The sequence below is a fragment of the Terrapene carolina genome, unplaced genomic scaffold (assembly GCF_002925995.2).
Source record: "Terrapene carolina triunguis isolate 2854851 unplaced genomic scaffold, T_m_triunguis-2.0 Scaffold88, whole genome shotgun sequence".
NCBI classification, from domain to species: Eukaryota; Metazoa; Chordata; order Testudines; family Emydidae; genus Terrapene; species Terrapene triunguis.
In genome coordinates, this window is record NW_020664439.1 from 36,583,547 (window position 1) to 36,596,025 (window position 12,479).

The 12,479-nt window shown below is 40.3% G+C and overlaps 1 protein-coding gene across 1 annotated transcript in view; it reads left to right on the plus strand.

Moving 5' to 3' along the window:
- FNDC3B (fibronectin type III domain containing 3B) overlaps positions 1-12,479 on the plus strand; it is a 390,987-nt gene that overhangs the window by 212,189 nt on the left and 166,319 nt on the right. The window contains exons 5-6 of the mRNA XM_026650044.2: positions 741-984; positions 4,576-4,869. Coding sequence (XP_026505829.1) covers positions 741-984; positions 4,576-4,869 — 538 coding nt within the window. The remainder of the gene's footprint in view (positions 1-740; positions 985-4,575; positions 4,870-12,479) is intronic.

Below are 12,479 nucleotides of genomic sequence, written 5' to 3' on the forward strand. Positions count from 1 at the left end.
TCCCTTTCTTCCAGACCCTCCCCCAAACTCCCCAGTAAACATCTCTCCGCACAAGCTGTGTGAGTGGTTGGGGCTGTGTGCCCTGGAGCTGCACTGAAGGGCCAGGGTCAGGAAGGGAGTGGAAAAATGCACCCCATGAGTACTGGCCCCTGGCTGGACAGGGCCTCCTGCTGACTCCAGCCTTTGAGTGTGGCCCTGTCTGCTTTTCCAGGGCAGGCTCGGTCAGGCAGGGCAAGAGGACAGGACTGTGTGCCCTGGAGCTGTGCTGAAGGGTCAGGGTTGGGAGCGGAGCAGAAAAGTGCAGTTTGGGGAGGGCAATGCCCCTGCATTCCTCCCATCTCTGCCCCTAGATGTGAGGTTCCAGCATCACAAATGTTGCTCTTATGAGGAAGCTATGTTGGTGTTACTGAGTGGACGATTCACAGTGGGGAAATGTTGCCCCTAAGCGGCGGTGGCTCTTACAAGGTGTTGCTGTAAACAAGTGTCTACTGTACATATTTTCTCTCCTACTGCCCCTGCAGATCTAACTAACTGCAATAGATTTATTAATTAATTAGCGTGGCTAGCTGATTCTCCACTAGAAACCACAGTACCACTAAGATTATTTGTGCTGATCGTAACTGTAGAAACGTGTGTTATGATTCTAGCCAAGGAGAGCTCATTTAGATAAACAGTGTTATTTTTCAAAATGGTATTTCAAATGATACATGATATATTAATTTCCCTGCTTCCCTTTTCAGGTGATAGAAGACAACACGGGCGTTCGCAGGGTGGTGGTTACACCCCAGTCTCCAGAGTGTTATCCTCCCAGCTATCCTTCTGCCATCTCTCCAACCCACCATTTACCTCCGTACCTGACACACCACCCCCATTTCATTCACAATTCTCATACGGCTTTCTACCCTCCTGTCACCGGCCATGGAGACATGCCACCCCAATTTTTCCCACAGCATCATCTTCCCCCTACAATATATGGAGAACAAGGTGAGCAGAAAGAAATCCTTATGTTTTAGACATGTATCCAACATATTTGCAGTTCTGGGAAAGTGGAGATTTGCAGATGAACTGTTGGTTCAGTGGTTTCCCCCACATGAACTGGACTCCTTCCTTTAATCTACAGAATGGACAAGGTATTGGGGAGTGGATGCACCCAGTCTGAAAGAACTCAAGAACATCACATCTTGAAAACGTAGGGTGCAGGATGCAAACCTAATTCCCAACTCAGTTTTGTTATAAGGGCAAAAAAGTACACCATCCTATGACTCAAAGTGCTTCTGAGAGTCAAACTGTCGTATCATCATGCAGCACTGTGACATAGCGTTTTTTGTCCTGTATTCAAATTTTGCCAACCCTTGTTTCGTAATGGAGGCAGAGGGGCATAGGAAAGGGGGATTAGTTTTGACAAGTCTTATAGCAATCATTGTCAAAAGCTAATAGAAGGCTTCCTCTTGGCACTAATGGATGAAGATGATGCACCTTCCTGACCCTTTGTCATATTAGAGCTGCAGTGGACTTCTCAGAAATAACAAAAAGGGATTTTCTGGTTAATCTGCTTCTTAAGAATGTGCAATAGGTCATTTAAAAAGCACTATCTGGTCCCCAAGGGTAACATGACAGCCCTAATTATCACAGATTAAGTAAATAATTCAAGTGAAAGCACAATTTACTTCTGTCTGCACTATGCATTATTATGTCTATTCCACCCTTGAGATAGTCTTTGTGTGGTCTAAAACTGTGTGTTAACCAAAAAGAAATGAAGTTACTGTACCTACATCAGCAAAACTACTTGAATTTCTTAACATGGCAAGTTTCTCTTTATAGATTCACATTTTTTATTTTACTGACAAATTATGGAATTTCACAGAATTCATAGGATTTTTCTAAACACTGTGAAACTGTAAATCAGCTGGATCATCAGAGTGAATTTTGCCTTTGAGAACTATAGACAAGGGTATCTATCTGGCTTATTTCCCCCCTCTCAATTTTATATTGATTAATATATTTAATTTTCTTACCAAGAATGGAGTATTATAATCCTGAATTTGATTAGACAAAAGAAAAACTCTACACTCTGTCTTTTAGATGTCACTGCCTCATCAGAAACAATATCGTAGCCAAAAACATTAGGAACAAATTTTCCAAGTAGCTCAAGATCTTACATGCCTTAACTTGTGTATGTTTCACTGAGAGCTAATAAAAAATTGTGGCATTTCCATCCTGCAAAAAATTACAATATTTTTACAACTGAAAATATTTTACAACTTTGGCATTTTCAGTAGAAACACTTTTCATTTCAACATTCACATGAGGCCCCACAGCTGTTTAGCCAGAAGGGAGACCAACATGCATCATGGGAAGCGTAGTTCAGCCAGGGACCCTGGCCCACAGGGGAAAATGGTAGTACAACGCACCCGAACTATGACTTCCATGAGGCACTGCAGTAGCTCAGGTAGATGCAGATTAATGTTGAACTGACCAACTCTAGTTTTATGTACATTGTTTTTTTTAGAAAAGTCAGGACATTGTGTTTTGTTTTGTTTCTTTAAAAAAAGGCTAAATGATACTGCCACAGTTTCTAGGCATGATATATCAGTAGGATAGTATCCAATCAGATAGGATAGGAACTTTACTGTTCCCTTTTACAAAGGCACAAGTTGCTTATCTCTAATACACCTGTTTTGCTTAATAGGGAAGCTAATACAAAAGCTCCAGTACATTAGGTAGACATTCGGACTACCAGCTGCTAGTACTGTAGGTGGTAAATATTTCTGTAACCTGGGGTTACCAATCAGTTGTACAAATTCACAGTGTACAAAAATAGTGTAGATGCCCGCTTTGTTGGAGTGGTGTCATGTATGTTTGCAAAACTAAAAGAATCTAAACTCTGATTATTACATGAATGGCATCTTGTATTAATGAATATTAATTCACTGTCCCCAACATGTTTCAATGCAAAATGGATTATACACTAACCAAAACATCAATTAAATTTGATTTTCTTTTCTGAAAAGCCCTACTTGTAAATTCTTCCTTATCAGCTCCGTCCTCCAACATAGACTGCATTTAGTGTACCACATTCTTGGAATACTATATATAGCAGGGGTAGGCAATCTATGGCACGTGTGCCAAAGGCGGCACGTGAGCTGATTTTCAGTGGCACTCAGACTGCCTGGGTCCTAGCCACCGGTCCGGGGGGGCTCTGCATTTTAATTTAATTTTATTTTAAATGTAGCTGCATAAACATTTTAAAAACCTTATTTACTTTACATACAACAATAGTTTAGTTATATATTATAGACTTATAGAAAGATACCTTCTAAAAATGCTAAAATATATTACTGGCACGCGAAACCTTAAATCAGAGTGAATAAATGAAGACTCGGCACACCACTTCTGAAAGGTTGCCGACCCCTGATATATAGAAAGCTACTTTATGCAAGCACTTTAATGTGATCATGTTACTAGATGAGGAAAAATAAATGACAAGACACTTCTAAAAGAAAGGAAGTAAAAGAACCAAGCAACTGGAGCAATTCAACAAGTTCTAATTACAGTCTGTATGGGAAACTCCGCTTCAAAAACAAAGGATTAACACTAGAGCTGGGCAGAATGTTTGCTTTGGAAACCAAAATGCTGGCTCAGTTTGCAAACTAGAATGATTATTGAATTAATCTAGACTGAGCTTTAATGAAACTAGGGTCTCTTCGACATTTTGTATTGGAATAAAGCAAAAGTGTATTTTCATTTTGCTTTGAACTTGAATTTGTTCGCACTCCAAGCTCAAAGCACAATCCAAAGGTAATGAACCCTTGTCAAGGAAAAATGAAAAAATGTTTGCATAATTTCCTGCAAACCCAAGTTACTAAGTTTCACACAGCCATTCATGGAAGTTCATATTAAAGTTATTTGAAACTTTATGTATTTTAACATAAGAAAATTATACTTTTCTTTTTAAGATTTCCTCCCTTATGGTCCCATTTGCTCATCTCAGCTCCCACATAATGGTGTACCTTCACTTGCTGCAGCTACATGCATCAGCCATTGTGGGTGGTGGTAGAGAGCATTGCAAAGTCTGGCTGTCCTGGAAAACCTGGAGGGACACAGCCAATAACTGACCTTGAACCCTCTGCACGGTAACACATTTTGGTGACACTAGGGCTGAGCAAACCTTGTAGGTTTGGTTGCTGCTAATTTGTGTGGAACCTTTTCTTCAATTTCAGCCTGCCTGGGTTTTAGCTCTTCCTGGGTTTTGCTGCGAGGTCCGGTAAGAAGCACAAAGACTCAGAGCAAACTTGGCCAAAATGTCTGCGTTTATTTGATTTCCCATGCTAATCACATTATGTCATGAAACCTGAAATAATATGTGGGCTGGGTTTATGCAACAGGTTTGCCAACCTTGCCAGTAACCCGGCTGAATCTCAGGTTTGCTGTGAAAACCCATCTTAGACAAGTTTTTCATAGCTTTATTTAGAGATGGGTAGAGGGCTGATGAGATTTAGGTCAGGATGTGACTCTGTTTCTAAATAATGATGATTTTAGCTTTAAGGTAATGTGGATAAATTCTTGTTATTTCAGAAATTATACCACTATATGGAATGTCCAGCTACATTACCAGGGAAGATCAGTACAGCAAACCACAGCACAAAAAACTCAAAGACAGACAGATTGATCGCCAGAACCGCCTCAACAGCCCTCCTTCATCCATCTATAAAAGCCACCTAGGCAACTGCACAACTGTGTACAATGGTTATACGAAGAGTCACAATGGAGCAAGCAGTGGAGGAGGAGGTGCGGGAGGAGCACCAGGAGTAAAAAAACTAGAACGCAGAGCAAGAAGCAGCCCAAAGTCTAACGAGCAAGACCCACATGGTAATCTGAAAGATTATTATTTTTATATTTTTAAATTCCTCTTTATTGCACTTTTCAGGCTTGCAAAAACCTGCACTTAAGAGGAAACCATCTCCCTCCCGTCTTTCATGAGTATCTCCTGCTAATAACCCCATTCTTAAAAACATCTTTTTGCAGCATGTGATTGGGGTAACTCTGGTTCTGAATGACTTTGCACATCACGTAAGTCCTTAAAGCACCTCTGAATTGTAAACCAACGCTGCCCTTTGTGTCCCTACATTCTATCTGAGTATGTAAATGTATTAGATTTAAGTGACTTATTGGACAATTTAAAAATGTTTCTGCTTGAAGAAATATGCCTCATGGGGAGTGTGATGCAAACCAAAATGGTTGATTTGAAAGAGATTCTAGGACAAAAATGCTTAATCTTGGCAAATTTAAATCCATAAATAACTAAGCCTAATCAATCCAGGAGTACCATCAATCAAGAATGGTTTCTTGAACCATTTCTGGAATCTTACTATTCATAGAGTTTAAAGCTAGAAGGGACCATTAGATCATCTAGTCTGACTTCCTGTATACCACAGGCAGTTAAATTTCTCCCAGTTATTCCTGTATCTAGCTTAGTAACTTTTGTCTAAAGAACGGCATCCAGTCTTGAGATGGAGAATCCACCATTTCCCGGGTAGTTTGTTCCCGTAGTTAATCACCCTCATTTGTGCCTTATTTTTAGTTTGGCTTTGCCTGGCTTCTGCTTCCAGCCATTGGTTCTTATGTCTGTCTCCACTAGATTAAAGAGCTCTTTAGTATCTGGTATTTTCTCCATGTGAAGGCGCTTATACACTATAATCAAGCCACCTCTTAATCTTCTTTTGGATAAGCTAAACAGACTGAGAGTTTTCAGCCTCTCACTGTACAGTGAAACTATTGTTTGAAGGAGAATTGGTCCTTATTTACATGTATTTTAATTTCACGTGCAATAAAACCGTGTTACCCTAAAACATCCCTTATAGAAATGATCATATGAATATTTTACAGAGTAAAACAGAAATAAGGTAAGGTAGTAAAATAAGAATGCAAACAAAGGTGTGAGCAAGCACACACTGTGTATATTTGCTCCTGTGACTTAAAATGGCTCTTTCCATATATTAATTTAGGGATATATATATATAGAGAGAGAGAGAGAGAGAGAGAGAGAGAGTAAATTATCTGCTGATGTAGCTGTGCCAGTTTATACACCAGCAGAGAATTTGGCCCATACTGTAATGTGTGTATCACAGGTACTAGGCTAGTTGCACCTCCGTCCACTGTCTCTGAGTGCATCCTCTTAGGCGTCAGGCCTCGTACCCTTACCTATCTTGCTTGGGGTGGAATTCCACAGTTCTCTTATTCTTAGACTGGGCCCTAGCCTACTACACCCTGTGTCTCAGGTGTCACAGATTCCTGAAGAGAACGGAGCACAAGTGGTGAATATAGTGACCAAAAACTCTTCTTAAACCAAGGAATTGTTAGCTTTGTGGTAAGAACAAAACATTTAGAAAAACAGGGTTTTAAAATAATTCTCTACACATGTCTGTTTTCCCTTAAATCTGACCATCCACTGATGGTGAACTAGGTAGGCTTAACTTCTTCAGACACTCCAATGGATGCCTGTGTCTTATTCTGGGACTCCTGAACAGCACTCCGTCTTTTGAGAGAGAGACCTTTTTTCAAATTGCTGTAGTCTTTTTGATCTCTGGTGTCCACCAGCCTTTCCCAGTAAGGATATTGTCCCTTAACAGCCCTCAAGTGTTTGCACAGAAGTTGCTGATCTTAAGCCATTCACTTCCCTTCCTACTTGTTTTTCTCTGCTTTTAAACAAGCCCAGTATATTCATACAGTAAACATCCCAGCAGCCTGGTGAAAATACAATATTAAATTATTACAGAGTAGTTCCAGTTCTTTCATATTTGCATCTATAGTTATGTATTCGGTATACATATAGTACACGGTCTGTATAATATATATGTACACAGTTGGCCAACTTTTTGCCCGAGCTACACCCGTGTAAAAGTCACTTGAGATTGCATGGGTGTAACTGAACAGAATTTGGCCTACTATAAGAAAGGAAAGAGAGAGAGAGAAACACACACATGTGTTTCAACTTTTAAAATTGGGGACAATAGTGTTTTAAGACACTTTAAGCCAGGAAATTTAAAATAGAAGTCCTCATTGGAATAACAAAGTGCAGTGTATGTGCGAGGGGAAATGGTAAAAGCATTAAAGTTCAGCAACAGAGCAAAGACAAGGAAACAGTCATCTGACGTCTGAGCTGGGAAGGGAGTGTCCAGTAATGCCTGGATCTGTTTTAGTATATTCATGGTGCTAGGCTGAAGACATGAAGTAATTCTAGAATGCTAACTAAGCACTGCAGTGTTGCATTATTTTCCTACTGTTTAAGGTAATCTAGTTCAGTGGTTTGAGCATTGGCCTGCTAAACCCAGGGTTGTGAGTTCAATCCTTGAGGGGGCCATTTAGGGATCTGGGGCAAAAATCTGTCTGGGGATTGGTCCTGCTTTGAGCAGGCGGTTGGACTAGATGACCTCCTGAGGTCCCTTCCAACCCTGATATTCTATGATTCTATGAAAGACTTTAGGGCACACTAATTTGTTGCTCACTTTCAGCAGCACCAGTTGGTTATGGCAGACCTGACTAACTACAGGCTTTGTTACATCTGAGTGCAGCCAACAGACCACTTCAACTGCGTTTCTGCTAATAAGTTTATAGGGGCATCTGATTGTTAGTAAAATATTGTGTAAGATTCTGGATTGTTTTGTGTCCGATAGGCTGTAGCAGATGAGGACAACTCATATTTGTGAAAAGACAAGTCAGTATTTAAATATTAGCCCTGTAATAGAACATAGAATTTTGCCACCTTCAACTCCATCTGTAATGGTGTTAATAGATGCTGTTTGGATCCTGAATTTTACAATAACTGTCAATAATCCGATTCTCTTCTGCACGTGGCATGGGTAGCTGGGGCCTTTGGAGAGTATGGCATGGTTTTTTTGTATTTGATTACCTAGTTCCCTGATTATTTTGTTATTTGTATTGGGATTGTTATAGGTGGGCTTTTTATCTTGTAGGATTATGTTAGTGCAAATAAACACTTTGGTATAAATCAAAATAAATAAATAATATCTGCTAGGACATTCACACAATTTAAGGACTAGAAATCTCTTACCTTTCTTTGACCTGTGTCTTTTATCCTAATTATTAGGTTAAGGCTGTCTTAGAGCCCTTGTATTTGTCTAATTTTCAGGATGTTGTTTATGTAAGAAAACCTGCGGCACCTCGTCTCAGAGGATGAAAGTAGCAATGAAGACATTCAGGCTTGGGCTGGAGCCCAGGCTCTGAAACCCAGGGAGGGTCTCGAACCCTGGGCTCCAGCCCAAGCCTGAAGGTCTACACTGCTATTTTTTAGCTCTGTAGCCTGAGCCCTGTGACCTGAGTCAATTGACCTGGGCTCTGAGACTGGGCACTGTGGCTTTTTCTTTGCAGTGTAGACGTACCTATCAAGTCTCGAGGGAGATTTACTTGAGGCTAGAGATTTGGATTATGTCTTCCTATTTATTTGTGCCCCCTCCCCCCCCCCCCCCCTCCAGTTCTGCCCATCTTTCTTTTTTCTCACTCTAAACTTCTAGGATTGTCATTACTCCCCTCTGATGAGGAAAACAGCGATACTGTGTTGACAGCAGTGAAACTTATCAAAGAAAGATAATTTCACTGTTGAAGCCATTTGCTGTTCTGTAAAAGCATCATGTGCTCCACAAATGGGAGTCAAATGAAACAGCTTCCAGGATAGGGAAGCAACAGAATAGGGGAGTAAACCCAAAGAAGGGAGTCAGAGCTTCCAGAAGAAAATGTGTGGAGGGGCAGATAGGTCCCTAGTGGAGGACACTCCTGCATTAGGCCAGGCACTTTGTAATCTTACATCCTTTAAATGGCAGTTGTTTGTGCATTATACTGGCAGAATGTGGAAAGATTTTTCTTATGGGACTTCCAATCGAGGGGCCTAATTTGCACACTGTGCTGTTCATACATTTTCCATTGAAACCAATAGTGGCTCCATGTGCGGGGTGGCTGCCAGGCTGGCCCCTTAATTTTGTACAGCTGTCTTCAATAGAAATGGAAAAGAAACTTTTCTGTTGCTAATATTGCAGAACCTTACATCCCATACAAACTTTGTGTTACTAGGTTCGCAAACTGATGTCATGTGCTATAAACCCAACTGATATTGAGTATCTCAAATTGATTACTAGTGTTGCTGACTAGATAGAATATAATTACCGCAAAGTACTAAGTTTCCAAGGAAGATCTTCAAGAGGGATGGGAAAATTCCAGCCCTTCCCCACTTCGGCTGCCAACCTTCCTTCCAAAGAAAGCATTTGAGCTGCTAATACAGTACATAGTTCTGATGCTGAATTATTAGCCTGAGAGGAATCTGAGTGTAGGCTTGCATTGGCTGTTGCTACCTGCTGCAACCTGTGTTGCCAGACTCAGGCATATAAAAACTATACCAGAAAAGACAAATTGGATGAAAAATAGAAAGAGGGAGAAAGAGAGGAGTAGAGAAGATAATGGGGATATAATATAATCCCATATAAGGTGCATGTATCTCAGTAAAATATAACACTTTCCTGCCCTTTCATATTCTGCTATCTATATAACTGGCTCAGCAAATATGTGAAATAAATTGTCCGTACCTTTTGTGTGCATAAATGTCACATCATGCTATGCTTAGTGGGAGTTAGTTAGGTTTTGTTAGAGACACGTGTGTTTTACCTAGGGAATAAAAAAGGAAGATTTCTAATGTTTGTTGTCTTGGCATGACAGAGTTCTTCCTCCTACGTGATTTTGTAGCCATGATGAAGCTTATGAAACAGCGCACCTGTGCTATCCTCACAGTAGTTCCCTTTGTTTCTATGGCAGTGTCTAATGTTAATAGGATCTGGCATGTCAAGGCTGCAGACAAAGGTTTTTCTTTCATTTTGCTTTGGAACGTTTTGCCATGTCCATTGACTGCAACAGATAATTTTTAATGTCTGTAGTTTAAATTAGAAAACTAAAACAGGTTTTTAGTATCTTGCCAGGGGAGCTATCCTTGAGAAATGAATGGAAGGGCCTCTATATTCATTTATTCACCACTTTGTCAGGAACAATGCAAAATGGGTTATGTGTCAAAGAGAATAGGCCTCTCACTATAAACTATGTTGGACTTGATATTCTGCTGTTGTACAAGGAATTAGACCTACAATACTGATTCTTGCCAGTGGCCGTTGTGCCTCCTTTTGCTCACAATGTTGAGAAATGAACCCTTCTATGGATGTTGGACATTTCTCATCTCCCCTTTTATCGTGGGGCCTCTCTGCATTACGGTTTTGCCTCTGTGGTTGCTAAGGCCAGGGAGTTCTGCAGGCCGGCACTGCTCCACAGCTGTGGAACATGAGTACAATTGAAATGCCAAGAAAATTAGTGAAGTCAGGGCCATGGAACGTCCACTCTGTCAGCCAAGAAGAGTCTTAAAAGTGGAAAGGGACCAAATGATGGAAAATAACATGGTGTCTTCCATCAAATTGGGGAAAAAAATCCTTCTTGGCAGGAGACCAGATAATTAACATCACTCTATCTCCTCCCAACCTAATAAAGCAAACAACTCGCTGGCATTTTGAAATTGAGTGACAAGCTCATTCCCAACTATGGCTGCACTGAAATAAGTCTAAGAAATAAGTCTCATCTGGCATTAAGTCCATGGCCCAAATACTGCTTATGGGCAACAAAAGGGGAATAAGAAGCAATTCCTCAGAATTAGGAGGAATTTTCCACAGGGAATGTGCTGCTCGTTAGTATGAGCTTTTCAGCCCATGGCAGTGCTTTTTGGGAAGGCCTGGAGCCAAATATGTCACAATACTAATTTATATATTTTAAAAGCCTCCTGTGCACTGAACATTTTTCTGTCTAATTGACTTGTCAGGTGTTGTGGCAAGATATGCAGAAAGGTAATCACAGGGGCCCTGGAATAATTCACAATGAACAGAGCCCCACCTCAGGTTCCATATTTGATATCTGTACAATGCATCCCTCTAATTACAGCTGCTATTTTGTATTTACATGTATTTTGTTTCAGCTTGAATTGTTTGCAGGTTTATCAATAACTGGTTAAACAACATGATCTCTTTTAGTAGTTGGGATGAGTGTTAAAAGCAAACTAAAACATCGAATCTGATAACTTTATTAGTGGGAACCAACCCAGTATCTAGAGCACTAAAATAAAATGGCCAAAAGTGACAAGTAGCAAAGTTGTTTAAATTGCAAGCTTTTCTTTGTGGATCAAAGCCTATTAAGAGTCAGAAGTTTGATTGGCTGACTGCTTCTTCCAAATTTACACATAATCCTGGGGGGAAATTTTAGTACTGAAAGGATGAAAAGAATAATTTTCACAGTCTCTTTAGTGATTTAGCAGATGTTTGTAAAAATCTTTGGGATTTCAGGAGACAGACAGGAAGATACAAACTTGGGCGAGGGAAACCTTTTAAACAGAAGTACCATAGGTGATAGGTTTCCGTGCATAAATTCACAAAACTAGATTTGTGATGTGTTTTATAGTACTTAAAGTTTGTAGGTCAGATCCTCAGTTTGCTTGATGCGTATATGAAATAGTAGCTGGCAGGCTCATTCTGAATATTCAAAGCAATCTGGTAAGCCAGCTTCTGTGATGTGATTTTGGCAGGCATGTTGCTGTCATTTAAACAACAACAGCCTTGTTGCCACACTGGCTGCCAAGAGATGGTGCTTTAGGATCCCTATACATAACTGGTGCAGAAACTCTCAGGTACTGGATTCTGGTGGTCTCATTTGAGAGTAGAAACAACACTATTTAACACCAATGCTAGACTACGTGGTGTAGAAATCAGTTTCCTCAAGGGAATGGGCTTTTGAAGAACAGTTGTTGTGTTCTAAATTTGGAATCCCAGGTTTTCTCTGTTCAGATTCTGGGTGGCATGCACTGTGTTTTTATTGACAGACACATTTAAAGCTCTTGTCTTTTACAGAGCTGTATGCATGCTGTCAGTAGCAGTGTCTCCTAACTTGACACTTTTTAACGGGTAATTGGAGTGGGTGTTTTATTGGAGAAGCAATGTGGTCTAATGGATTGGGTGCTGGACTGGGAATTAGGGGACATGAGTTCTATTCCTGGCTCTGACTTTCGGTGAGAGCTAAAAGCAAAATAAAATGTATGACCTTAAACAAGTCATTTCCCCCTCATACCCTTGGTCTTTAAATTGTGAACACAGGGACTGTGTATCATTATTAGGGTGACCAGATGTCCTGTTTTTAAAGGGACAGTCCCATTTTTAAAGGGATTTTTTTTCTTATATAGGCTCATATTATTCCCCACCCCCATCCCGATTTTTCACAGTTGCTATCTGGTAACCCTAATCATTATGCATCTGGACACTACTTAAGACAATAGGGCCCCAAATTTGGATGCGGCCTCAAGATGTTACCATAATACTACTAAATAATATAAATAATAACAATATGGAGGAAGAAATGCTGTATACCATGCAAGAATAATTTTTGTATTCATA